This window comes from Crassostrea angulata, chromosome 5 (assembly GCF_025612915.1).
Source record: "Crassostrea angulata isolate pt1a10 chromosome 5, ASM2561291v2, whole genome shotgun sequence".
Classification (NCBI taxonomy): Eukaryota; Metazoa; Mollusca; class Bivalvia; order Ostreida; family Ostreidae; genus Magallana; species Magallana angulata.
Window position 1 is genome coordinate 23,159,533 of NC_069115.1, and position 26,092 is coordinate 23,185,624.

Sequence of the window (26,092 nt, forward strand, 5' to 3'; positions counted from 1 at the left end):
AAAACAGAGTAGGAAAACATAAAGTAGGATTCCTGAAGATTACAGGATTCAATGTTGAAGAACTTAAAAATTGATCTCAAAAAACTTAATCCAAAGTTTTTATTGTCAACCTTTTCAATATAAAAACAAGAAAATACAGTATTGTAATCAACAATAGAAGAAACAAGAATATAACTATTTGCTCTTTTTCTCTTTATCCTTTCAAAGATCAATTAATTTTCTTTGTTTCTTAGATTTTCGCAGCAGAAAAATATTTTTTATCGAACGAAACTCATGACATACATGTTTTATGAGATTGATACATGACATAAAGACAAATTTTCATTCAAGAAAACAATTATTGCTCAAATTAAGTACATTACCGTTTCGTTATATATGCGACGGTAAATTTCCTCACTATGTGTAAAATATAATAATTGCTTATCATGCAAATGCTTATACTAAATTTAATATATAAAAACACACACGAAGGTAATTTTGCATCATCAAAGAAAACTCACACTTCCCTTTTTATATAATTAATAATTTATAGGTGATGTTACAACAAATGCTCAGATAATTTTCAAACGATAATAAGATCATAAAAATATTGAAGACATACTGAATTGTTTTTAATTACATTCTTTCTGTTTGTTTCCTCATGCTGAGTCATGATTTTGTTAAATAAAACGACCAAAACAACCCAAACATAGATATGCAATATTCATTATGTACTTCCTTGCTATTACCTTTAATTATGACTCAGCATAACTATCAACTAGTATTTAACATAAAGCAAAATGTTTTTTTTAACTGTCATTGTTAACCATCTGTAAACAACAGTCGTGTTTTTCATTCTAGTCAGTTTGTTGTTTTGAAACACTTCTTTCAGGCTTTCGCGGTTCAGAGTCATCAATCATACCGCGTGTACGTTTATTCAAAATTGCAACGTTTGTGAAAAACTTTTTTTCATCTTTAGACATGTTACATTTTTCCTTGAGTTCGTCTATACCCCAGAGCATATAAGGGCACCGAGGACACAGCAGTCCGGAATCCAAACCCCCAGGCAATTTTTCTTTTGTCCAAACAAAAAGCGTTTCTGGATCTGTGAAGAAACAAAACGATGCATTTATGTAGTATAAGTTGGATATATGCAGTGCTATTTGATGCGTTATAAAAGTATATTAAAATAGTAAAAATGACTTCAGTTAAATTATACAAAATAGTAATATACATTTATTTATTTTTTAACGAAAGCAATGGGTCGGCATCATACAACGGTTATTACGTGCCACTTAAAATACTCAGTGTCCAACTATTGATTAACAACAAAATGACCAGTGAACAATTGCAGTGGGAGATTTATTACATTCCTATCTGTCAATCACAGGAACAAAGTGTAATCAAGATTGAAAAAAGTAATCGGATATTACATTATCTTGACCATTGGAACATTCTTAAAATTAAAGTCATTCATAAAACGATTCTACGTCTATATGGACGATTCAACAGTAAATCTTTTATAAGACTAGCTTGACCGTAGCTATGACAAAAATGGATTTCCCTATTTCAAATTACCAAGCTTTTATCAGAAAGTGATTGAAATGATAAAACTGAAATGAAATCAAACTTTTCAGATGTCCAACCCCATGCACATTGTTATATCAGATAGATTTTTTTTGGGGGGGGGGCAAATGTCCACTTAGCTGCTTCAATAATAGAAATGAACTATAATTGTACATTGACGTGTACCTGGATTTCGTACTACTTATTATAAATGCTTCATCGGACAAAATCAATAACCTAAGAGTACCTGTAAAATGACCGCAACTCATTTTACATTTTCCATACGTGATGTTTTTGTTCGATATAACATTATTTTCTACAGAGCCGTCGTCCTCAATGATACTAGTTCTGTTTCGATTGCCTAGGATGAATTCAATTGGTGACTGCTTTAAAGTCTCAATTTCAATGTCATCTTGGAAAATAGTGCCGTTTTCCTGGTCGACAATCAGTATCAACGTTTGGGGAATATTGAGCTCTTTGGAGAGAGCATTACGTAGATCAAGTATTGCACTGGAAGCCTGAAAAAAATTATTGATAATATTTTGATATTCAACCAATCTTACAGAAGAAAAAAAGTAAAGTAGAAATTGAAGAATTTTATTAGTTACATGTTATTAAAATTAAAGTTTCATATATTACCTGAAGAGCGCATGTTACTTGGGTATCTCCTGACAAGTTTTTGCATTCTTTCACCATCTCCTCTGTATGAACATTTTGGTAATAATAATATTTCACTTAAGAATTTGCATTAATCTGAGAGCATAAATGATAATATTATTGCAGTTGCATTTTTCTATTTCACTTTTTAGTAAAATAAAAATGGTTGAATCGCGTGAATTGTTCATTTCAAAGTTGTTTTGAAATTCTTTATAAAGTAAAGAAAAATCATTAAATACATTGAAAAAATAATAATAAAATACATTAATTTGATATTTTTTTATATTGAAGTTGTTAACTTTTTCTTAAATTTTAGTTTTACCTGATGAAATACCTGTTAACCTTTCAAAGCTGCTATGTGGGAGAATCTCCCCCTTACCAACTTGGCTAAGGGGGAGATTTTGTGTAAACGACGTTTTTTCACGTGAAATGCAAATATATATTAAAAATATTGTTAGATACCTTATTTTATCATTGTTATTAATGCAATTGCAATCATTTTTATTTTATCAATTTTATTATTACTATGACTACCAGTGTGCAATTACAACTTGTGTTGCTGTACATGTTCAGAAAACTATTATTTTGTTTACATGGTACAATACAAGAAGTCAATAGTGCCACTTTTTATATTAAGTATTCTTATTGTTCAGTATTGAACCATCACTGCATGCTGACATCTCGGGTAAACACAGAAAATTTATTTTGCGTATTTTGAATTTGCAGTGAAACCCAGTTAAGAAAATACCAGTAAATAATATTCATTAAAATTATTTTTTGCCTTATATATAGGATAGATTTTCAATTCACAAAACAACATGTATTTCTCCAGTATCATTTAAAAATGATCTCTGTTGTAATGTCTATAGCATCCCTGTAATTCATAGTACCGGTACTATAAACTTTAAAAACTATTGTGAAATGCTTTTACACTTTTTCCTCGAGCTTCACTTTTATCTGTAGCTTGTGATTTTTACCGACTGTGCTGGCCAGACAGAATTAGTCACGACTCACTGCACGTGGCTTGGGTGCTTTACCTGTGCACCTGTTAAGTTACACCACTGGCTGTGTATTGTTTTCTTTGGTGTTACAGAGTAAAATCAAGATGTTTTAAGCTTTTATTTATTTTTTATAAGGCATATGCATAACTAAATACGTAACTGATTTAAGTCAAAACCGGAAGTAATCGTAAAAAGTAAACTGGACTATAACATGTCATACTATGATCACGGTAGACAGTACTTGGATGGATTTTGATATATTCAAGCTACACAGCAGCTTTTTGAGCTCAAAATCAGAGAAAAACCCGCAGTGGTTGTTGAAATTTGCATGTAAAGATTCAGAATTGGGGGGGGGGGGGTATGGGGGAGACAAATACGATTGCGGGAGAAATTTGTCTCCCGCGCGGGAGATAGGTTGGATGCGGGAGATCTTAGACTTTTAGGCCGTTTTGCGGGAGTCTCCCGCGCAATGCGGGAGGGTTAACAGGTATGTGATGACAGTGTAAATAAATAGTTGAAAAACGTCTCAGAGCCTCCAATAGGGTTTTGCCGTTAAATTAGCAGTATTGAAAAGACCTACTTGTATCAAAACCTTTAATTCTTCAAGTATGTTTAAAGTGTGACAGTTTGTGAAGTTATATTAATTTGATTTATTCACTTGTTTGTAGTTTGTTCCTTACAAGTAAAGATAAACAGATATTTTTTTTACAATCTGTTCAGCACGAAATTGATACGTAAATAGCATAGCGAGCAAGTAATGTTGTAAATTAATAATTAGATTATCTTGTCGTTTCTTGTTTCCTGTTAATTTCACTCTTTTACGTTACAAGGATTTCAATCAAAGAGAAGCTTTAAAGAATGTAATTTTATTAACATTTTGGATGTCAAAGCTTATAAAAAGATACTAGATAGTTTCTTGGGGAAAATCTTTACTTAAATTCTTGTCTGAAAGAGGAAAATGTTATGATGCATTTTTTTTCATATTCGATATGTTATATTTTAATAAAAATATCTGTGAAAAAAATAAAACTCGTTTTTTCTTCTTTTCCGTACGTTTTGTGGCGACTCCTTTAAAACTTTTATTTCAGTTTTTTCGTTAAGAATAGTGCCGGTTTCTTTGCCAGCAACCAATATCGACAGTTGGGGTAGGTCATGTTTATCGGAAAGAGTACTATGTAGATCAATAGGTACTGACCCCCTGAACAACAAACAGAAAAAGAATATTGCAAACACAAAAATACTTAACGTCGAAGTAGATGCATGAGGCACTTTTCCTTACTAGGCTGTTAATTGATTACCTCTACCACTGCCATATTATCTGACATAAATAAGATTTTTCTTTTTGCCATCTCTGAACTCCAAATTTCCAAAGCCAAAACAATTGAAAATTCTTTTACTGCAATTTGCAAAGGTAGAAGAGTTTGTGTCCACTCATCAGCAAACCATTTTGATCCAAACACAGCAGCAAATCCTAGCAAACCAGAAGCATCTGTAAATAGTTGCATGACATCTGCAGATTCCCGTTCCTCTAGAAGAACTTTTTTTCCATTGAAATTTTGAAGAAATCTAGCCACGTTGCCAAGTCAGCTCCTGCCTTATTATTAAACTTTATCCGATAATAAGGCTTTTCCCCACCTATAGTCAGGTCAATCAGACGAAGTAAAAATACCCTACCAGAAACTACTACCAAACACGCAAAATTTAAGACACCAATTAAAGTTTGAAGCTCCTGCAAAGTAACTTTTTTACGCCTACCAAACTGATATACAAGAGTCCTACATTTTTCTAGTTTGTCTGGTGGCAGCCGATTCATCATATCAATAGAATCAACCTCAATACCATAAATGGTGATGCATGCTACTGGCCAGAAAATTTTCTTCTCATTAATTGGAATAGTAATCATTTCACAATTAAGCCAAGAAATTATCAAATCATTTTTACATTTGTCAGACTGAGGAGGCTCAATAGAAAAGAAATCATCCAACATATAAGACATGCCCCCTGCTTTTAGCTTGTTTAACATAATCCATTGAAGAGCTGTTTTTAACTTCTCACATATTGACACGAGCTACTTGCCCCCATCGGCAAACACCGTTCGCAGTAGAATTGACCTTACAAAGTAAACTCTAAAGGATGATTATCCTTTGGGTTCACTGGGATTATTCAGAAGGCATTCTTAATATCTGTTTTTGCCATAAGAGAACCCATCCCATACTGAAGAACCAAACTGAATACTGTGGCAATTGAATCATAATAAACCTGAGAGTATTCCCTATGTATATTAGACTTAATTGTGTCCTGAATAGGAAAAAATATGTCATGAATGATTCGAAACTTATTTGGCTCGGATTTTGGTACAACCCCTAGGTGAAGTTTTAAAAAGAGGTAGAGGTAGTCCTGGGAATTGGTCAGCTATCCTCTGCTTACTAAAACCCGTATGAATGTATTCTTCAATAACTTCTGGGTGCTCATACGTAGACTTCTGATTGTAAGGCTGAACGAACGGGGACTTAACACAGCCTTATCTAAACCCACATGTAAAACCATTTACTAACAATTTCAGTTCATCTGCCTCATAACCTAGTTATTCATTGTGAAGTCCTACCGGGTTTACTGGAATTGGAAGAACCAGCGCCATTTCTGTTTGATAGGATAGATTTGGATGACAAGTTTGTATATTGAAATTGAGGGTGGCCATATATGGGACCACTACAGACTAGGCAAATATGGGCGAATCTACAAGGAAGTGAGTTACATTTTTGCCCATTGTTATAATTGTAGCACTGTTTGATACGAAAGGACTGCCATTTCCCATTATAGGCTTGAAATTTGTTAGGGGACCTTAAACCTTTAGAGGCTATATTCAGTCGCAACTCTGATACCACTCTCTCCCATGGGAGGAGGGATTTTTCTCTTAACTTTCTAAACGACTTAGATACATCATTCAAGCTTGATCACCATGAACCTTATGAATATCTCAACTGTAAACATGTACTTTAGAAGATTGCATGCCTCATGGGGAAATTTCTGCAGGTAAATGGTACTAATATCAGAAAAGCATCTGTCAATTGATGGATTGTAGTAGTAGTTTTATTTGAAACTGCTTGTTTTAGTTCAATTTTGCCAGCTTGTACTACAATTGAAAGAGGTCTTCTCCTGAGGTCGGCAATACATTTTTTAAGTCAACAATTTTATTGTTTCAAATTTTAAGTTTTGAAGAAACAGATGCCCCAAGAGGCATACAATCTGATCAGTGAATTTGTGAGTTACTAGAGCATGCAAAATTACTACCGGTACTCTGAGATAAACTTCTCGCAGGCTCACCGAAGGACGCATTATCCGGTAACGTAGGAGTTGGGATCACATTGACAGGGTCAGTCTCCGACTGTTTTGGGGTTCCTTTTGGCTCCTTTTTCTCTATTTGTACATCAGGGGGTGATGGTGTCTCCTGGCTATCTGTTTGCGTAGCATTATGGTTAACTACATGTATCTGATAAGCATAATGAACATGAATCCTATATATATATATATATATATATATATATATATATATATATATATATATATATATATATATATATATATATATATATATTCCAAAAATAAATAGTATAAATCCACACACGTAGTATTATATGAAAAAAATCACAACACCGAAATAAACTCAACTAGTTTCATTTTAAATGAAAATAATTAAATAATAAATTTAATTAATTAATTAAATTAATTTAAATAATTTAAATGAACGGTTTAAATGAAAACTCCTGATGATTTAAAATGAAACTAGTTGAGTTTATTTCGGTGTTGTGATTTTTTTCATATATATATATATATATATATATATATATATATATATATATATATATATATATATATATATATATATATATATATATATATATATATATAAAATAATGGAATAAACACCGACTGATGAAGACCGGTAGCACGGTCGAAATATTTTGAAACAGTGTTTTAAAAGTTTTTTATTATATATAAATATATATATATATATATATATATATATATATATATATATATATATATATATATATATATATATATATATATATATATATATATATATATATATATTCATTATTCTAGAGTGATAGCACGTTAGCTCTATAAAAATCAGACTGGCCCCAAAAATTTTGAGTGCAGGATCACCGCAATCTTAATGCTGCGGCGAAACTTTCTCATGCCGAATTACATGTAATAAGCATATAAAATTATAGCATTCAACACATAAATACAATCATTACCATAATTGTCGTTAGAATATCAGAATGTCTATCAGCTTATTCTACAAATTAGAATTAATATTTAAACTATGATTGATATTGCTTAATCCGCATTTCCTTTTATTTTCTTAAATTTTTAAGATATTTTAATTATTTTTTAAGTTTCCAATATCAAAATATTTCTAATTTTTCATATTGTGAAGACCTTACATAAGGGTATAAATTGACAGAGAAGCTATTAAATGGACCAAATGATAAGAGAGAAAATCCGATTTAAGTGATTTTTTAGACGAATCAATTAATGGAATGAGTGGTTAAAAACCTAAAAACCTAATAAAAATGTAAATTTATATGCAAATCATATTCTAAAAACTTGTTCTGAAATCGAATTATCTCATCATTAGGTGACATTATGTGAAAAAAATCCAACATTGATAAATGTTATTGTTTTTAAAATGTTAAATCGACAAATTTTAATTTAATATAAATCAATAAGGATTTCATTAAACTTTTTAGTAGATAAATTTGTTTTAAATATCTGACAGAAATTCCGAAATATTTGGATGTAAAATGTAGGCGGGAAACGAGCGTTCGCGTTCACACTTCTTTACTTGTGACAAAACACAGAAAACACTCCTTCCTTAAAATAAAATTAATTATCACACACAGATATGAAAACATATTTCTGGTTTTGTTAAATGAATCAAGTCTCAAGATATTTAAAGAGAAATCGTATCATATAATATGGGCACCAGCTTTTTAAACCCCCCTTTCAATTCATGCCAATAAACTAGCTATATTGTGAATGCATCATCAGCGTACATTGACCGTTCCTTGGTTTTCCTTTTCTTGTACATGTATCACACTGATTGAAGTATAAGAGTAAATGAGAGAAACTTTAATGCTTTAAATCATATATAATAACAAGCTTACGCAAAAGAGTATACTTTACTAGCTGAATGCTTCTCTTGGGAAAAATCTTTACTTAGCTGCGTGGTTAAAAGAGGAAAACATGATCATGCGACCAGCATGGAATTCGTGATATCCTGTTGAAGTGCTTATAAGAGATACATTGTACCATAAAAGGATTATCAATACTATAAGGATAAAAATATCTCTAAAATTATTACAACGTGCTTTGGGCGACGCCTCTACTCAACTCAACAACAGCTGGTTTTTGTTACCAAATAGAAACATTAATTAACATGGAACATTTTAAAAGTTATATACTATAATTTGATAACTGATATTAATATTGCAATTATTTATTGTATTTTGAAGCTTGGCTTTGCCACCGTGTATTGCAAGTATGTTAAAATTGTCTTAATTCCTCCACCTAGGTCCTGACATTGATCCGGCGATCTTAAAGAGAGCTATCACAAAACCCTACATTGTGGTTTTTATATCTCTCATTGCAACGTCTTTTTAAACATATAACGTAGTTGTGAAATATCAAAATCGTTTCATAAGCTAAACATTTGACATTCAGTGTAGTATAACTATTGTACTGTTGTGCTAAATGTAAGTCTAGAAGATTGAATTCATTTAAAAACCGTGCAATATAACGTCGTAATACATCGTTTTCTCTGAGCGTTTGTAGAACATTAAATATATAAGTTTGTAAAAATTATTATGACAGAAGATAAATTGTAATTTTCCCATTCCGTAGGTAATGTCTAATGCAAAATCAGCAATATGTATTGGATTTACTTTTATGTAAAATGAAAACATTATGGTTACACTAAATAAACAAATGCAACTCTTACCATTCATATAAGCAGCAAAATTATTGATGACCACAAAAGTTGTCTTCAAATGCATATGGTTACTTACTTAAGTGATTAAGATATTAAGAAACGTTTGACTGAATAGGATCAAAACAAATTATTAGTCGTTTGCATGGCACACGCATTTGCATATAAACGTGCTATGATCATAGCATTGAACCAACGAAATCAATTATTTAACTATCTTGTTGTTTCTTCTGAAAATTATAGATTTCTTAAACTTAGTAATTAAGATAAAAAAATCCCTAAAAACATGATTATGCATATTATTTATGATATCTCTTGAGTATACTTAAACAGGATAACAAAATTAGATGCATGAAAATATCTGTGAAATATCCGCACAATCTTTTAGGGGACTTTTCCATTACAGGTTTTTTCTTTTCTTAACAAAGTAGAAAAATAATTATTTTGTGACACTTTGAACAAAATAGACCATACAATGATATACATATATATTAATATTGAATTTTAAGTCTTTTTTTAAATTAAAGTTTTGCCAATTTACAAAGTCAATATATTTTTGAATTTGTGTGTGTATGTGTGTGTGTTTGGGGGGGGGGGGGGTCATGAAAAGTAAAACATTTGGGCAAATAGTCCAAAATTAACAAATGCTGCAATGTTCATTACATGAAAAAATGACAATCCGCGAACGGTGAACTATCTAAGTAATAAAATTGAATAGAATACAAGAATGTGTTGATAGCATACTTGTATGAAACATTTGGCAATTTCATTCAATGTACTGAGAGCATATGATCGAGCGTTAATTATTTCAAGAGATGTTGCACTTATTTTGTTACTTGTGCATACGAAATTAAGATAAAGTAATGGTGTTAACAAAAGACTACATTATATGCTTGTTGACTGTATAAAAAATATAACTGATTTCATCAATCTAATATTGAATATCAATACAATACTTTAAGAGTTAAAAAGAATATCGACAAAAATATATCGTCTAATGTTTACCTTCTGTGCTTTTGTGTTTCTTACCACATAAACATTTTATCCATTTTAGCTTAAACCCCACTGCTAGAACCATCAGCAAAGTTATTGTTATCGCCAGGACGGTCACCAATGGAACATATTGATTTACACTGTTTCTACAAAAGAGTTTGTGTATGTTAGTAGATATTTATAAGACAAAACATATTTACAAACATACATATATACTGTAGAAGCAGAAATATTCGTTGGGGATTTAATTTCGTTATTTTCGTTGGTAGTATAAATCAACGAAATTTAATCCATGACGAAATTTTAACCCAAGTATTAATGTTTACGAGAGATTACGATGTGACGAAATTAAATGACAACGAAATCTTATTTCACTTAAAAACAACAAAATTTTCACCCAACGAAAATACGTGCTTCTACAGTATTAAACATGTAAATTATTTATGTAAAATAATCGCTCCAAAAAGTCATTTGCTACGTTTTGTTATAATAAACAACGGATCATGGATATTAAATATTTTCTTACTTTTCCTGCTGTTGTTTTATAACTTTCTCATAGCACTTTTGATCTAAAAAATAATCCAAACAATAAAGTATAATTCAAGATCTTTGTGTTGTATTGTTACTTTCTGTATTGTTTCTTTTGTTTAAGCTCAAGCTGTACGGTACACAAACCAAGCAGATAAATACATGTGCATATTAAAAGTGGCATTGGACACCTGTCGATGGTATTGTGGAAAAAAGTACACTATTATTAAAAAACTTTCAACAGTTTAAATTTTTTCTATATTTGACAAAAAGATAAATTTCAAAATTGTTTGGAAAGGTAATATTATAAAAACTCAAGCAGTGTTCGAACTCATGACTTACAGATTCCTAGTTAACGTTCAAACCCTTTGCACTGCGCTGTTATAAATTAGGTAAAAATATTGGGAAAGAAATAAGTTAATAAAATTATGCTTGATTTCATTTTTTTGTAATTCGGAAGCACGTCAAAAAATGAAGGTGACACAATAATGTAAAGAGGAACCTTTGTTAAAAACTATTAACTCCTTACACTTGTAAGATTCATTTGATGTAAATCTGTTTGGACAGGGAGGATCAAACACTGTACAATCTAAATCAGGTTTGTTGATAAATTTTCCGTCTACTTCGCTGTAACGAGAACAGTAACCTGAAACAGAAACAATTGAACAATACGCTTGGTTAGAAGAACATTAAACAAAATTGTATCTTAATACCACATTCTTGCATGCATGATCTATTGCCGATTGATTCCTTTATACATATCTAATGTATGATGCAGATAATAAAGCAAATATAGAAAGCAATTTATACACTCAAAACATTGCACGGCAATGCTTTATCTGAAAAGATTAATTAAAAAAATAATAACTGATTTATTTCAATTAAAAAAACAAAAACCAAAATAAAAAACAAGCGAAAATTCAAAAACTGGAAATGTATTGATTAAAATACATATTTATTTACAGTAGACCTCGTGTCAACAGTTAAGACTTAATGTACCATTCAACCTCTTCTGAAACACAACGAATCTAATATAAGTAAGCGTTAACAAGCGTCATGTTTAGTTAAATGACCTTTCAGTTAAGTATTCTAAAACTTATACTTATTCGTAATTTTTGTGTGTATTTTAAGGACTATATATGTATATGTACTATAAATTTTAAACAAAGTTACATCTCGTGTGATAAACCGCACGGAACATTAGAAATAATGTTGATGTTAAACAATACCAATTGAAGCGAAATATCTAATGTAATAATAATTTATTAGTTGGTTGAAACAATTTCAACTTTAATTACTAGTATTAATTATACTCATGATGATGACGTCGACACTTACAAAGATAGTACACACATAATCTATAATCATTCATCAGTTATCACTATCTGTACTCAGATATTTCAAAATTTTCTATTTTGTGGATATGACACTGTGCTCACCTGCCAGATAGTATATAGGTGCACAGACTTCTACTAACATCGTTGCTTCTTCATTGAGAACACAATGATATACAAAGTTGTTTGCATGTGTGCAATTTTGGATCTTTGCCAAGACATTACAACTTTTTCTTTTTGCCGCTATATCCCATTCCGTGACGTTGGAAGGGCACCGGGAAACAGTGGATATTGTCGGGATAGACTCGGCACACTTCATAGATAAAGATGTCTATAAATAAAAAAAAACAAAACTCAAAAATACAACCTTCAGTACATATAAAGCAAAGATGAATACGAAATCATAAAAGCATACAACTTACCCCAAAGAGAAAACTGATACAGATTGTGATACTTAGAATATAGACGTCCATTGCTTGCACTGTTGACTGTAAATAAAAATAATAGTCTTAAACATAATGCAATTAAAATTTTGATAAAAGTTTATGATTTGCATAGAGAATATTGACCTAAAAATAATTGTTAAAATCTGTTAAAATAAAATAGCAAAATAGTGAAAAAAATAGTGAACAAAAGACCAAGGACAGTACACAAATCACAGCTTATAAGCTTTTTTCGTGAATAATTTTTTTTAGTTACATGTAACCTGCAAATAACCATAGTACAGTGTACATCATTTTTTTTTATATCCATGATTCGTATTTTTCCTCTATTCCAAAACAAAATAGACTGTAATTCATACAACACTTAACCGACATGAAATCTACGTGATCCAGCGGAACGATGAAGACGTACAATTATACGCATTCCTGTGACTCTCAAATGATGCTTTGAAAAGCATTAGTTACCTATAATAAATATTTCTAACATCGTCATATGATGTTTTCTCTGTACTTTTAGTGTACACCTTATAATAGCCTTGCAATGTCCATAAACTGATAAGCTTTAAATTGTTAAACATTTTTGTCTATCAATTCAAGTTATGATTGTTTAATGGCTACCTGCTGAAACTTTTGCATTGATCTTTAAATTTCATAAAAGATTGTTCTGCAGCGTTCATAAAAATGGCGTATTTAAATTCAGCCAGAGCAACAAAATATTTGTTTATATAACATACGTACCTTTTACCCGTGCAGAAAAATCATTAGGTAAGAGATTAAAGGTTTAAACTGTTTGAAATTTCAATTTTGATAACGGACTCTTTCTGATTAATTTGACGTCATCATATTTCCTCTTTTCGCATTCTGAAGTCCAACGTGACTTTGTCGTGTATTTTTCTATGCATGAACTGATATATGGTAATGTAGTTACATTATAGATACACGTGACTCAAAATGCCAGAAGAGTCTATACTGACGTAGCTTCCTTCTGTATAAAGCGACTATCTGTCTTAAGTGACTATATGCATTAAGCGACCCTCCCCCACCCCCCCCCCCCCCCTGCCGTACATGATAAACGATCTTCTTGTAGTCCCAAATGCTGTATAGGCTGTTTTAAGCGATTTTAGGCAAATTAAAATTGCATCCCAAGCGGACATGTATATTGTATGGCAGATATTTGTTTTGATAACTAATTAGAGTATTTATCGCCTTTATTATAACAGTTATTATCATTTAACCTATACGTGAGATTTTGCAAGATTCCTGCTATATCTCAAATGACGACAATTGTCGCACCTTCTATAAACAAAGATGGCGGCTTGACAGTAATTGAACTTCTATAAACATCGGTTGTTAACCTGTTTATTGTTATTTTGTAAACAGACGTCTCGGCCAAAATAAATGCATGCACTTTTACATTTATAAGTTGAATCCATATATATATATATATATATATATATATATATATATATATATATATATATATATATATATATATATATATATTTATATATATATATATATATATATAAACACAAAAATTAAGTCCAATGCTCAAACAACTTTTATCTATAGCGCTTTCGCCCTACTGAAGAGCCCGGTAGGACGAATGCGCTATAGATAAAAGTTGTTTGAGCATTGGACTTATTTTTTGTGTTTATTCATCCCCGGTACCAAGAAAAAGGATATATATATATATATATATATATATATATATATATATAAAGCACAGAGAAATTCACTTTTGTTGGAGCTCCACCATCCGCCCCGACCGAGGCTTGAACTCACGACCTCTGGAACCCATTCTCCTAGCAGTGAGCGGCCACCGCGCTCCCCACTCGGCTATCTAGGCAAGACAAAAATCTTGCTTTCGATAACGAACGGAACCTAGCGCGCTGGCCGCGCACTACACAGTCGCTTGAGATACAGGTGGAATACAGTTAAACGACAATCTGAGAGGATCGGAACGATACACATTGCATAGATACAAACATATAGAACAAGCACAAACATTGCAATAACTCTCAAATTGACATATACCTGCCCATAGTGAATGATAAAGATATATATAAAGCACAGAGAAATTCACTTTTGTTGGAGCTCCACCATCCGCCCCGACCGAGGCTTGAACTCACGACCTCTGGAACCCATTCTCCTAGCAGTGAGCGGCCATATATATATATATATATATATATATATATATATATATATATATATATATATATATATATATATATATATATATATATATATATATATATATATATATATATATATATCATGCAATTAATATGTGTATAAAGAAGATATTGGGAGAGTTATTAGTCAATAAACAAACATGGCGGATTACGACCCGACATCAAGCGTGTGTTTTAAACATAAGTTAAGGGTCTGAATAATAGATACGAAATTTTGTCATAAAATCACATCATGCAAACCGTGTGTAAAAAAATATGCATGGATAAACAAAACAGTGATTATAGAGTGTTTTGATGCGGAAATGCAGATTACAATGCTTACTTGCCAGTATTTAATACAAAACAATGGAAACATTCTGTTATAGTCCTTTTCTTGGACCCCCCCCCCCCGCCCAAAAAAAAAAAAAATTAATTGATACACTTAGCGATTCTGTACAAAATTAAAAATCTTTCTGACGATAGAATTTTAAATTCAGTCTATTAAAACTAGTTTGGAGATAAAAGTTATATAATTTAGCTATTTGGTACCACGCATTATTTAAGCTAAATGATATTATACTTTATATTTATAAATTTATGTAACTAGACTTATTATGCCAGGAGAGGATAAACATAGGATATGCCTGTTGTCGAATTCTATTCAGTTTATATACTAGTTATAAAATATGTTGAAAGACATAGCTAAATAATATATAAAAAAGATTTTCGGGGATAGTCTTGGACTGCATTATGTGACTATGTGCCTTTTAGTAAGTCCCTTAAAGGGTCACACAAGACATTCTAGACTCTGAGTGTAATTCCAAACAAGAGAGAATAAAACAATTACATTCATGGATAGCCTTTCAAAATTGGGAATATGTAGAATAAACAGAGATTGATTATTTAATTATCATGACAACGTGATGCATTCGTATTAAGTCTTTTAAAGTTCATGTATATCGAATATTAAAACACACAAAGATGTATACTTTTTGGTTTTTTTTTTAGTAATGCATGTATTACAGTTATGCTAATATATTGTTACATGGAATAATTAAAGATAAAATATTTAGATAAATATTTGTTCGAAGTATAGACATTACGTTTTTTTTACCGCTTACTGTTTAACATATTCACCCCTGCGAATGTTATTGTCATTTAAATTTTATACCACGTGGTTATGTTTGACCCTTTCCGTTTCGCAGTTAAAAATCGTGCCTCGTGTTTGTAGTCTATTTGATAGAATCTACGTACTTGTAGTCAAATATAAAATCTAAACGTTTATTGATTTTAAACTTTATCTTCATTAATTGGTGGATAAAATGTGTTTTAGAAATAAATGTAACAATACAAAAAAGTTTTTTCTGCTGTTGCAACAATTGCAACATGCTTAGTAGAGATCCCCCTAAGGGTTTATTTTTGATCGGCGCCTGTCCTAGTAATAGCACCAATAGTGAAACAGACTATTCTATTTTATGCAGAATGTTCCGTGAAAATGGCTCGATATACTGAGTTTTTATGCAAAACAGACACCCATCACTTTTTTTAAAAACCTGGTATTGCACACAACAAGCATCAAACATGGCTATTATTTTATTAAGCAACCCAATGTTTATATTTTCAACCACTCTACACAATCATGATTGAACACGAACGATAACTCTGTTCTGAATATAATCGTTTAATTTAAATAACCGCTAGATGGTGAAATAAAACATACATTAAAAATGATTTTCATGTTTTAACATAAATCAAAGTAGGATATGATATGAAAAACGATCAGTTCTTACGTGTTTTGAGAATATTATGCGAACACATTTACTTCCGCTCAAAATTTCACAGGAACTAAACAAATCTCGGTGAAGTCTCGTGAACTTTCATTCGAGCACCTCTAGATTTATTAAATACTTAGCAACGATAAAGAAAACATCCCGAACACATTCGCAGGGGTGATATTGTCATATACTTTTATAAACTTCGCAATAAACGAATCAGCTTGTACTGGTACCTTTGATATATTGTATTATTTTATATTATATATTTATATTATATATATGGACCAGTTTTATCAAATGTGCATATATACGTGTACATTTAGTCAGTAGACCGAGGTAAGACTGACGAGACGAGACTGACGAAAGTAAGTTACACATATAATTTCTGAAGAAAAATTTGACTACTTTTGAGATATATTCTTAACAAAAAATATCAAAAATCCATGCGTTAGTAAAAGAATTAATGGAAATGTCATGAATAAGTATAAGTATATAATTATGTTATTATACGTCTGTAGATACAATCAATGAGCTCCCTAAAAATTGCAGAATTAATTAAGTTTATCAAGAAGAAACATAAGCGTACACACTCATGTATCAGCTATTTTTGTTAATTATCCTTGAATGAGAATCAAACAGCAAGAACAGCAGGAATTAAATTTATGCACGTAATACATGATATCAAATGGCCAAAAATATTTAAGCATGATTTCTTTTTTAAAACTCACTCTTTAAAAAACTGGCATGCTAGTTTATTATCAGTATTAGGGTTTTTTTGGTTCGTGACTTGCTAAATGTCGGGTGATTTGAAATTAGAGTGTTAAATTCTGATATAAAGCCAACTAGTATATAATTGTTTATTAATTAACAAATGCCATTTTATTCAAACATTATTTTAGATAAATGTGTTTTCCGATACAATAATTTATTGAATGAATATTTTATTTTGATTAATATATGGAGTATAATCACAATATTCTTGTTATACGTTTCTTATTCAAGACTAATTCATGCTTTTGAAAACTGTAAAGTAAAAAAAATGAAATATCGGTAGGTACTTTGATCTTTTACCATTTCTAATTGTTTTAACAGAAGCCATAAATAAATAAATAAATAAATAAATAAATAAATAAATAATAAAAAATACTTAATCGGTTTACAGTGTATTCTTACATTGTAAAAAATGTTCAGATATTTTTGCACTGACATGCTTTCTTTTTTTGTATGGTTATTAAAGGAGAAGTTTGACAAGAAGGTCACAGCATGTATCGGATACATTTCAATAAATGAACACTAACAAAATTCAATATCTGTTATCAATCTTAATTATACAATATCTTTAATACCTCATTGTTTAATCAAGATTCATTAAATCCATGATAAAACATCTTCTTTGAAACGCATCCTCTAGCTAGCATGTAAGGAAACACGCATAGCTAAGAATTAAAAAAAAGGTCTACGGGGATTTAAATTTTGATTACAATCAATATGAAAGTAAGCGGATAATATCGTTGAATTATTTTTTCGAGTGACTTCTGAATCATTATAGATATCAGGTTTTTTTAGTTATAAATCTCCATAAGGATTTTGTTTCCGTTTCTTTAAAGTGAAAGGAGATGACGTGCAATTTTGAAAATATTTGGTTTCATTTATTTCATTGAATTGTACTTCTTTGACAGGTATGTGTACTTTTGTATAAAATCGCCAAAGGGGAAATACGAAAATAATAACGTTAAACAGAATGATATTGTTTTTTTGCTCGTTTGCTCTAATCTCGGAGTGGCGTTAAGGTTTCTGGTGAGGCAAGGAACACCTTTTTTGGCAAACGAGCAAAACTTGTACTCTTGTATTCAGAATACATATTTTGGGCAAGAAACGAACCAAGTTGGTTTATATTATTTCTTTGGTCAACAAATAAGATTATAATGTAGTTTTTTGAAATGGTTTAATTTCACAATTATGATTTTTTATGAAATGAACACGAGCTTCACTGCACAAGAAGAAATGTAACAAACATTATTTAGCAACCTACAACCCCTAAAATAACTTTACAGACCCCAGGCTGTCCAGCTATTTCATATCCCCGACCGAATCCATCACGCGAAACCACCCCCGCCATCCATAATATCCAAAAACTGTCTCAATATTTTTAACTCTGACTAGTAATATAATTAAGGACTCTTATTGAAAACAATTTATTTAAAGCATGTGATATATATATATATATATATATATATATATATATATATATATATATATATATATATATATATATATATATATATATATATATATATATATACACTTTAAATCATGAAATTCGAATAAAGAGGAGCAAAAAGGGGGGAAATGTTGACAATATTAATTTTATATGCAAACAGAAATAGAAAAGTATTCATTTGTTACATAATGACATAAAAAATGTATTTCCAAAATACTATGCATGTTAAATAAGAACATATTGTGCAAGTACGTATAATTTTCAAATAAATTGCTTTACATATATACATTTTCCTGCGTTTAGTAGCTTCATCATCTCTGTTTTTTAACTATCAACATTTTTGCGGTTTTTTTTTTCAAGATAATTTTTTTTTTCCTCATTTTAATTATACGCATCTCAATGTTCTTCCCGTACAGGGAAAACGACAGGCTCATAAGTACACGAGCCAATATCATATACTGTTGTATCCGAGCTGTTTTCTCGCTGCAGTTCTGGACGATTAATGTCTGACGGTGGAAGAATGGTCGAAACCTCGATTGTAGAACAGTCAGTGTGGCTTGGCCTGTTATTTACTTTGAAGCAGTAATCATTTGTTCTTTGGCGACTATCAAAGGCAACATGGTGTGGTTGTTGCGTTGTTGCATGGCATGGCCCCTGTTGTCCTAGCGGTCGTGACATATTTTGAGACACTCTCCTGTTCCACCTATATGGTCCTTTGAGACGCCAGATAGCAAGAGTTATGGCAGCTGAGATTAGGATGGAGGACAAAATGGAAACTGCAACTATAACCATGAATGAAGTAATTCCGAAAGCTATGTGTTGAGATCTGTTTTCAGCTTTTAACTGCTCATCTATAAATAAAAAAATTAAAATTACAAGTACATGTACAAGGGTTTTATTTGGTACATGTATATAATATTGGATAATGATAATAACATTGGTTCATTTTTGTTTTCATGAGACACTTCAAATTAAAAACAAATCAATATCTTTAATTTTGTTCCATAACAATTTTTGTATATTTGAATAATTGCCTGCGTACGCTTAGAAATGTCACATCCAGTCATAAAATTGCAAGCAGTTTCGGAACATTGACACCTCTCTTGACAGTCTTTACCGTATGATGGATATCGACATTTATTTACACATCTGTCACCAAAGAAACCATCTCTGCATCCATCTTAAAAAGTATAATTATGTACAATTATATAGAACGAACTTGTTTTTCGGGAAACGATAACAGAACAAAAAAGAGCTCTTAATACAAAAAAGATGCAAAAACCCCATGAGAAATCAAAGTATCCACAAACTATTTTAACGGATGAAGCTTCGTCACTCACACCAATTTAAATGATAGATTGAAAAAATTGGAAAGATAACTGAATGAATGTCAAAGATATATTATTCAGATATCTTTTATTTATTTATCAGTTACCTTTTATCTAACTGAAAAGCAGTGCTTTCTTTTGCATATTTAGAAAAAGAGGTCCAAATATTTTTTTTATCTTTTTCTTTTGCATGATTAGCTTATATATATATATATATATATATATATATATATATATATAAGCTAATCATGCAAAAGAAAAAGATAAAAAAAATATTTGGACCTCTTTTTCTAAATATGCAAAAGAAAGCACTGCTTTTCAGTTAGATAAAAGGTAACTGATAAATAAATAAAAGATATCTGAATAATATATCTTTGACATTCATTCAGTTATCTTTCCAATTTTTTCAATCTATCATTTAAATTGGTGTGAGTGACGAAGCTTCATCCGTTAAAATAGTTTGTGGATACTTTGATTTCTCATGGGGTTTTTGCATCTTTTTTGTATTAAGAGCTCTTTTTTGTTCTGTTATCGTTTCCCGAAAAACAAGTTCGTTCTATATAATTGTACATAATTATACTTTTTAAGATGGATGCAGAGATGGTTTCTTTGGTGACAGATGTGTAAATAAATGTCGATATCCATCATACGGTAAAGACTGTCAAGAGAGGTGTCAATGTTCCGAAACTGCTTGCAATTTTATGACTGGATGTGACATTTCTAAGCGTACGCAGGCAATTATTCAAATATACAAAAATTGTTATGGAACAAAATTAAAGATATTGATTTGTTTTTAATTTGAAGTGTCTCATGAAAACAAAAATGAACCAATGTTATTATCATTATCCAATATTATATACATGTACCAAATAAAACCCTTGTACATGTACTTGTAATTTTAATTTTTTTATTTATAGATGAGCAGTTAAAAGCTGAAAACAGATCTCAACACATAGCTTTCGGAATTACTTCATTCATGGTTATAGTTGCAGTTTCCATTTTGTCCTCCATCCTAATCTCAGCTGCCATAACTCTTGCTATCTGGCGTCTCAAAGGACCATATAGGTGGAACAGGAGAGTGTCTCAAAATATGTCACGACCGCTAGGACAACAGGGGCCATGCCATGCAACAACGCAACAACCACACCATGTTGCCTTTGATAGTCGCCAAAGAACAAATGATTACTGCTTCAAAGTAAATAACAGGCCAAGCCACACTGACTGTTCTACAATCGAGGTTTCGACCATTCTTCCACCGTCAGACATTAATCGTCCAGAACTGCAGCGAGAAAACAGCTCGGATACAACAGTATATGATATTGGCTCGTGTACTTATGAGCCTGTCGTTTTCCCTGTACGGGAAGAACATTGAGATGCGTATAATTAAAATGAGGAAAAAAAAAATTATCTTGAAAAAAAAAACCGCAAAAATGTTGATAGTTAAAAAACAGAGATGATGAAGCTACTAAACGCAGGAAAATGTATATATGTAAAGCAATTTATTTGAAAATTATACGTACTTGCACAATATGTTCTTATTTAACATGCATAGTATTTTGGAAATACATTTTTTATGTCATTATGTAACAAATGAATACTTTTCTATTTCTGTTTGCATATAAAATTAATATTGTCAACATTTCCCCCCTTTTTGCTCCTCTTTATTCGAATTTCATGATTTAAAGTGTGTATATATATATATATATATATATATATATATATATATATATATATATATATATATATATATATATATATATATATATATATATATATATATATATATATCACATGCTTTAAATAAATTGTTTTCAATAAGAGTCCTTAATTATATTACTAGTCAGAGTTAAAAATATTGAGACAGTTTTTGGATATTATGGATGGCGGGGGTGGTTTCGCGTGATGGATTCGGTCGGGGATATGAAATAGCTGGACAGCCTGGGGTCTGTAAAGTTATTTTAGGGGTTGTAGGTTGCTAAATAATGTTTGTTACATTTCTTCTTGTGCAGTGAAGCTCGTGTTCATTTCATAAAAAATCATAATTGTGAAATTAAACCATTTCAAAAAACTACATTATAATCTTATTTGTTGACCAAAGAAATAATATAAACCAACTTGGTTCGTTTCTTGCCCAAAATATGTATTCTGAATACAAGAGTACAAGTTTTGCTCGTTTGCCAAAAAAGGTGTTCCTTGCCTCACCAGAAACCTTAACGCCACTCCGAGATTAGAGCAAACGAGCAAAAAAACAATATCATTCTGTTTAACGTTATTATTTTCGTATTTCCCCTTTGGCGATTTTATACAAAAGTACACATACCTGTCAAAGAAGTACAATTCAATGAAATAAATGAAACCAAATATTTTCAAAATTGCACGTCATCTCCTTTCACTTTAAAGAAACGGAAACAAAATCCTTATGGAGATTTATAACTAAAAAAACCTGATATCTATAATGATTCAGAAGTCACTCGAAAAAATAATTCAACGATATTATCCGCTTACTTTCATATTGATTGTAATCAAAATTTAAATCCCCGTAGACCTTTTTTTTAATTCTTAGCTATGCGTGTTTCCTTACATGCTAGCTAGAGGATGCGTTTCAAAGAAGATGTTTTATCATGGATTTAATGAATCTTGATTAAACAATGAGGTATTAAAGATATTGTATAATTAAGATTGATAACAGATATTGAATTTCGTTAGTGTTCATTTATTGAAATGTATCCGATACATGCTGTGACCTTCTTGTCAAACTTCTCCTTTAATAACCATACAAAAAAAGAAAGCATGTCAGTGCAAAAATATCTGAACATTTTTTACAATGTAAGAATACACTGTAAACCGATTAAGTATTTTTTATTATTTATTTATTTATTTATTTATTTATTTATTTATTTATGGCTTCTGTTAAAACAATTAGAAATGGTAAAAGATCAAAGTACCTACCGATATTTCATTTTTTTTACTTTACAGTTTTCAAAAGCATGAATTAGTCTTGAATAAGAAACGTATAACAAGAATATTGTGATTATACTCCATATATTAATCAAAATAAAATATTCATTCAATAAATTATTGTATCGGAAAACACATTTATCTAAAATAATGTTTGAATAAAATGGCATTTGTTAATTAATAAACAATTATATACTAGTTGGCTTTATATCAGAATTTAACACTCTAATTTCAAATCACCCGACATTTAGCAAGTCACGAACCAAAAAAACCCTAATACTGATAATAAACTAGCATGCCAGTTTTTTAAAGAGTGAGTTTTAAAAAAGAAATCATGCTTAAATATTTTTGGCCATTTGATATCATGTATTACGTGCATAAATTTAATTCCTGCTGTTCTTGCTGTTTGATTCTCATTCAAGGATAATTAACAAAAATAGCTGATACATGAGTGTGTACGCTTATGTTTCTTCTTGATAAACTTAATTAATTCTGCAATTTTTAGGGAGCTCATTGATTGTATCTACAGACGTATAATAACATAATTATATACTTATACTTATTCATGACATTTCCATTAATTCTTTTACTAACGCATGGATTTTTGATATTTTTTGTTAAGAATATATCTCAAAAGTAGTCAAATTTTTCTTCAGAAATTATATGTGTAACTTACTTTCGTCAGTCTCGTCTCGTCAGTCTTACCTCGGTCTACTGACTAAATGTACACGTATATATGCACATTTGATAAAACTGGTCCATATATATAATATAAATATATAATATAAAATAATACAATATATCAAAGGTACCAGTACAAGCTGATTCGTTTATTGCGAAGTTTATAAAAGTATATGACAATATCACCCCTGCGAATGTGTTCGGGATGTTTTCTTTATCGTTGCTAAGTATTTAATAAATCTAGAGGTGCTCGAATGAAAGTTCACGAGACTTCACCGAGATTTGTTTAGTTCCTGTGAAATTTTGAGCGGAAGTAAATGTGTTCGCATAATATTCTCAAAACACGTAAGAACTGATCGTTTTTCATATCATATCCTACTTTGATTTATGTTAAAACATGAAAATCATTTTTAATGTATGTTTTATTTCACCATCTAGCGGTTATTTAAATTAAACGATTATATTCAGAACAGAGTTATCGTTCGTGTTCAATCATGATTGTGTAGAGTGGTTGAAAATATAAACATTGGGTTGCTTAATAAAATAATAGCCATGTTTGATGCTTGTTGTGTGCAATACCAGGTTTTTAAAAAAAGTGATGGGTGTCTGTTTTGCATAAAAACTCAGTATATCGAGCCATTTTCACGGAACATTCTGCATAAAATAGAATAGTCTGTTTCACTATTGGTGCTATTACTAGGACAGGCGCCGATCAAAAATAAACCCTTAGGGGGATCTCTACTAAGCATGTTGCAATTGTTGCAACAGCAGAAAAAACTTTTTTGTATTGTTACATTTATTTCTAAAACACATTTTATCCACCAATTAATGAAGATAAAGTTTAAAATCAATAAACGTTTAGATTTTATATTTGACTACAAGTACGTAGATTCTATCAAATAGACTACAAACACGAGGCACGATTTTTAACTGCGAAACGGAAAGGGTCAAACATAACCACGTGGTATAAAATTTAAATGACAATAACATTCGCAGGGGTGAATATGTTAAACAGTAAGCGGTAAAAAAAACGTAATGTCTATACTTCGAACAAATATTTATCTAAATATTTTATCTTTAATTATTCCATGTAACAATATATTAGCATAACTGTAATACATGCATTACTAAAAAAAAAACCAAAAAGTATACATCTTTGTGTGTTTTAATATTCGATATACATGAACTTTAAAAGACTTAATACGAATGCATCACGTTGTCATGATAATTAAATAATCAATCTCTGTTTATTCTACATATTCCCAATTTTGAAAGGCTATCCATGAATGTAATTGTTTTATTCTCTCTTGTTTGGAATTACACTCAGAGTCTAGAATGTCTTGTGTGACCCTTTAAGGGACTTACTAAAAGGCACATAGTCACATAATGCAGTCCAAGACTATCCCCGAAAATCTTTTTTATATATTATTTAGCTATGTCTTTCAACATATTTTATAACTAGTATATAAACTGAATAGAATTCGACAACAGGCATATCCTATGTTTATCCTCTCCTGGCATAATAAGTCTAGTTACATAAATTTATAAATATAAAGTATAATATCATTTAGCTTAAATAATGCGTGGTACCAAATAGCTAAATTATATAACTTTTATCTCCAAACTAGTTTTAATAGACTGAATTTGAAATTCTATCGTCAGAAAGATTTTTAATTTTGTACAGAATCGCTAAGTGTATCAATTAATTTTTTTTTTTTTTGGGCGGGGGGGGGGGTCCAAGAAAAGGACTATAACAGAATGTTTCCATTGTTTTGTATTAAATACTGGCAAGTAAGCATTGTAATCTGCATTTCCGCATCAAAACACTCTATAATCACTGTTTTGTTTATCCATGCATATTTTTTTACACACGGTTTGCATGATGTGATTTTATGACAAAATTTCGTATCTATTATTCAGACCCTTAACTTATGTTTAAAACACACGCTTGATGTCGGGTCGTAATCCGCCATGTTTGTTTATTGACTAATAACTCTCCCAATATCTTCTTTATACACATATTAATTGCATGATATATATATATATATATATATATATATATATATATATATATATATATATATATATATATATATATATATATATATATATATATATATATATATATGGCCGCTCACTGCTAGGAGAATGGGTTCCAGAGGTCGTGAGTTCAAGCCTCGGTCGGGGCGGATGGTGGAGCTCCAACAAAAGTGAATTTCTCTGTGCTTTATATATATCTTTATCATTCACTATGGGCAGGTATATGTCAATTTGAGAGTTATTGCAATGTTTGTGCTTGTTCTATATGTTTGTATCTATGCAATGTGTATCGTTCCGATCCTCTCAGATTGTCGTTTAACTGTATTCCACCTGTATCTCAAGCGACTGTGTAGTGCGCGGCCAGCGCGCTAGGTTCCGTTCGTTATCGAAAGCAAGATTTTTGTCTTGCCTAGATA

The 26,092-nt window shown here is 30.6% G+C and overlaps 3 protein-coding genes across 3 annotated transcripts; 1 reads left to right on the forward strand and 2 right to left on the reverse strand.

The window, feature by feature from the left end:
- Positions 1–84: 84 nt before the first annotated feature.
- LOC128183954 (uncharacterized) lies at positions 85–13,349 on the reverse strand. The gene is made up of 10 exons (XM_052853199.1): positions 13,238–13,349; positions 12,479–12,544; positions 12,162–12,387; positions 11,252–11,368; positions 10,721–10,763; positions 10,231–10,340; positions 6,528–6,659; positions 2,185–2,246; positions 1,793–2,063; positions 85–1,084 (listed from the first exon to the last, which is right to left on the reverse strand). Exons 2-10 carry the CDS (start codon positions 12,527–12,529, stop codon positions 837–839), a joined length of 1,260 nt encoding a protein of 419 aa, XP_052709159.1. The 5' UTR covers positions 12,530–12,544; positions 13,238–13,349; the 3' UTR covers positions 85–836.
- A 5,434-nt stretch (positions 13,350–18,783) lies between these two features.
- Positions 18,784–19,850, reverse strand: LOC128185967 (uncharacterized; the record flags this gene model as incomplete). Its single annotated transcript, XM_052855686.1, has 2 exons — positions 18,784–19,520; positions 19,712–19,850. Coding segments are annotated over 2 exons (594 nt in total), but the record flags the coding sequence as incomplete, so codon positions are not given.
- A 104-nt stretch (positions 19,851–19,954) lies between these two features.
- LOC128185233 (uncharacterized) lies at positions 19,955–21,651 on the forward strand. Its single transcript, XM_052854879.1, has 3 exons — positions 19,955–19,967; positions 20,586–20,723; positions 20,915–21,651. Exons 1-3 carry the CDS (start codon positions 19,955–19,957, stop codon positions 21,367–21,369), a joined length of 606 nt encoding a protein of 201 aa, XP_052710839.1. The 3' UTR covers positions 21,370–21,651.
- The last annotated feature ends 4,441 nt before the right edge of the window (positions 21,652–26,092 follow it).

What these genes read in the sequence shown, in the direction of transcription:
- LOC128183954 (XM_052853199.1), bottom strand. Translation starts at nt 12,529, where the DNA reads ATGGACGTCTATATTCTAAGTATCACAATCTGTATCAGTTTTCTCTTT. An exon ending in GTATCAGTTTTCTCTTTGGG is followed by an intron (nt 12,388 to 12,478) that starts GTAAGTTGTATG and finishes TTTTATTTATAG; the next exon opens with ACATCTTTATCTATGAAGTG. An exon ending in ATAAAACAACAGCAGGAAAA is followed by an intron (nt 10,341 to 10,720) that starts GTAAGAAAATAT and finishes ACTCTTTTGTAG; the next exon opens with AAACAGTGTAAATCAATATG.
- LOC128185233 (XM_052854879.1), top strand. An exon ending in TGGATGTGACATTTCTAAGC is followed by an intron (nt 20,724 to 20,914) that starts GTACGCAGGCAA and finishes TTTTATTTATAG; the next exon opens with ATGAGCAGTTAAAAGCTGAA.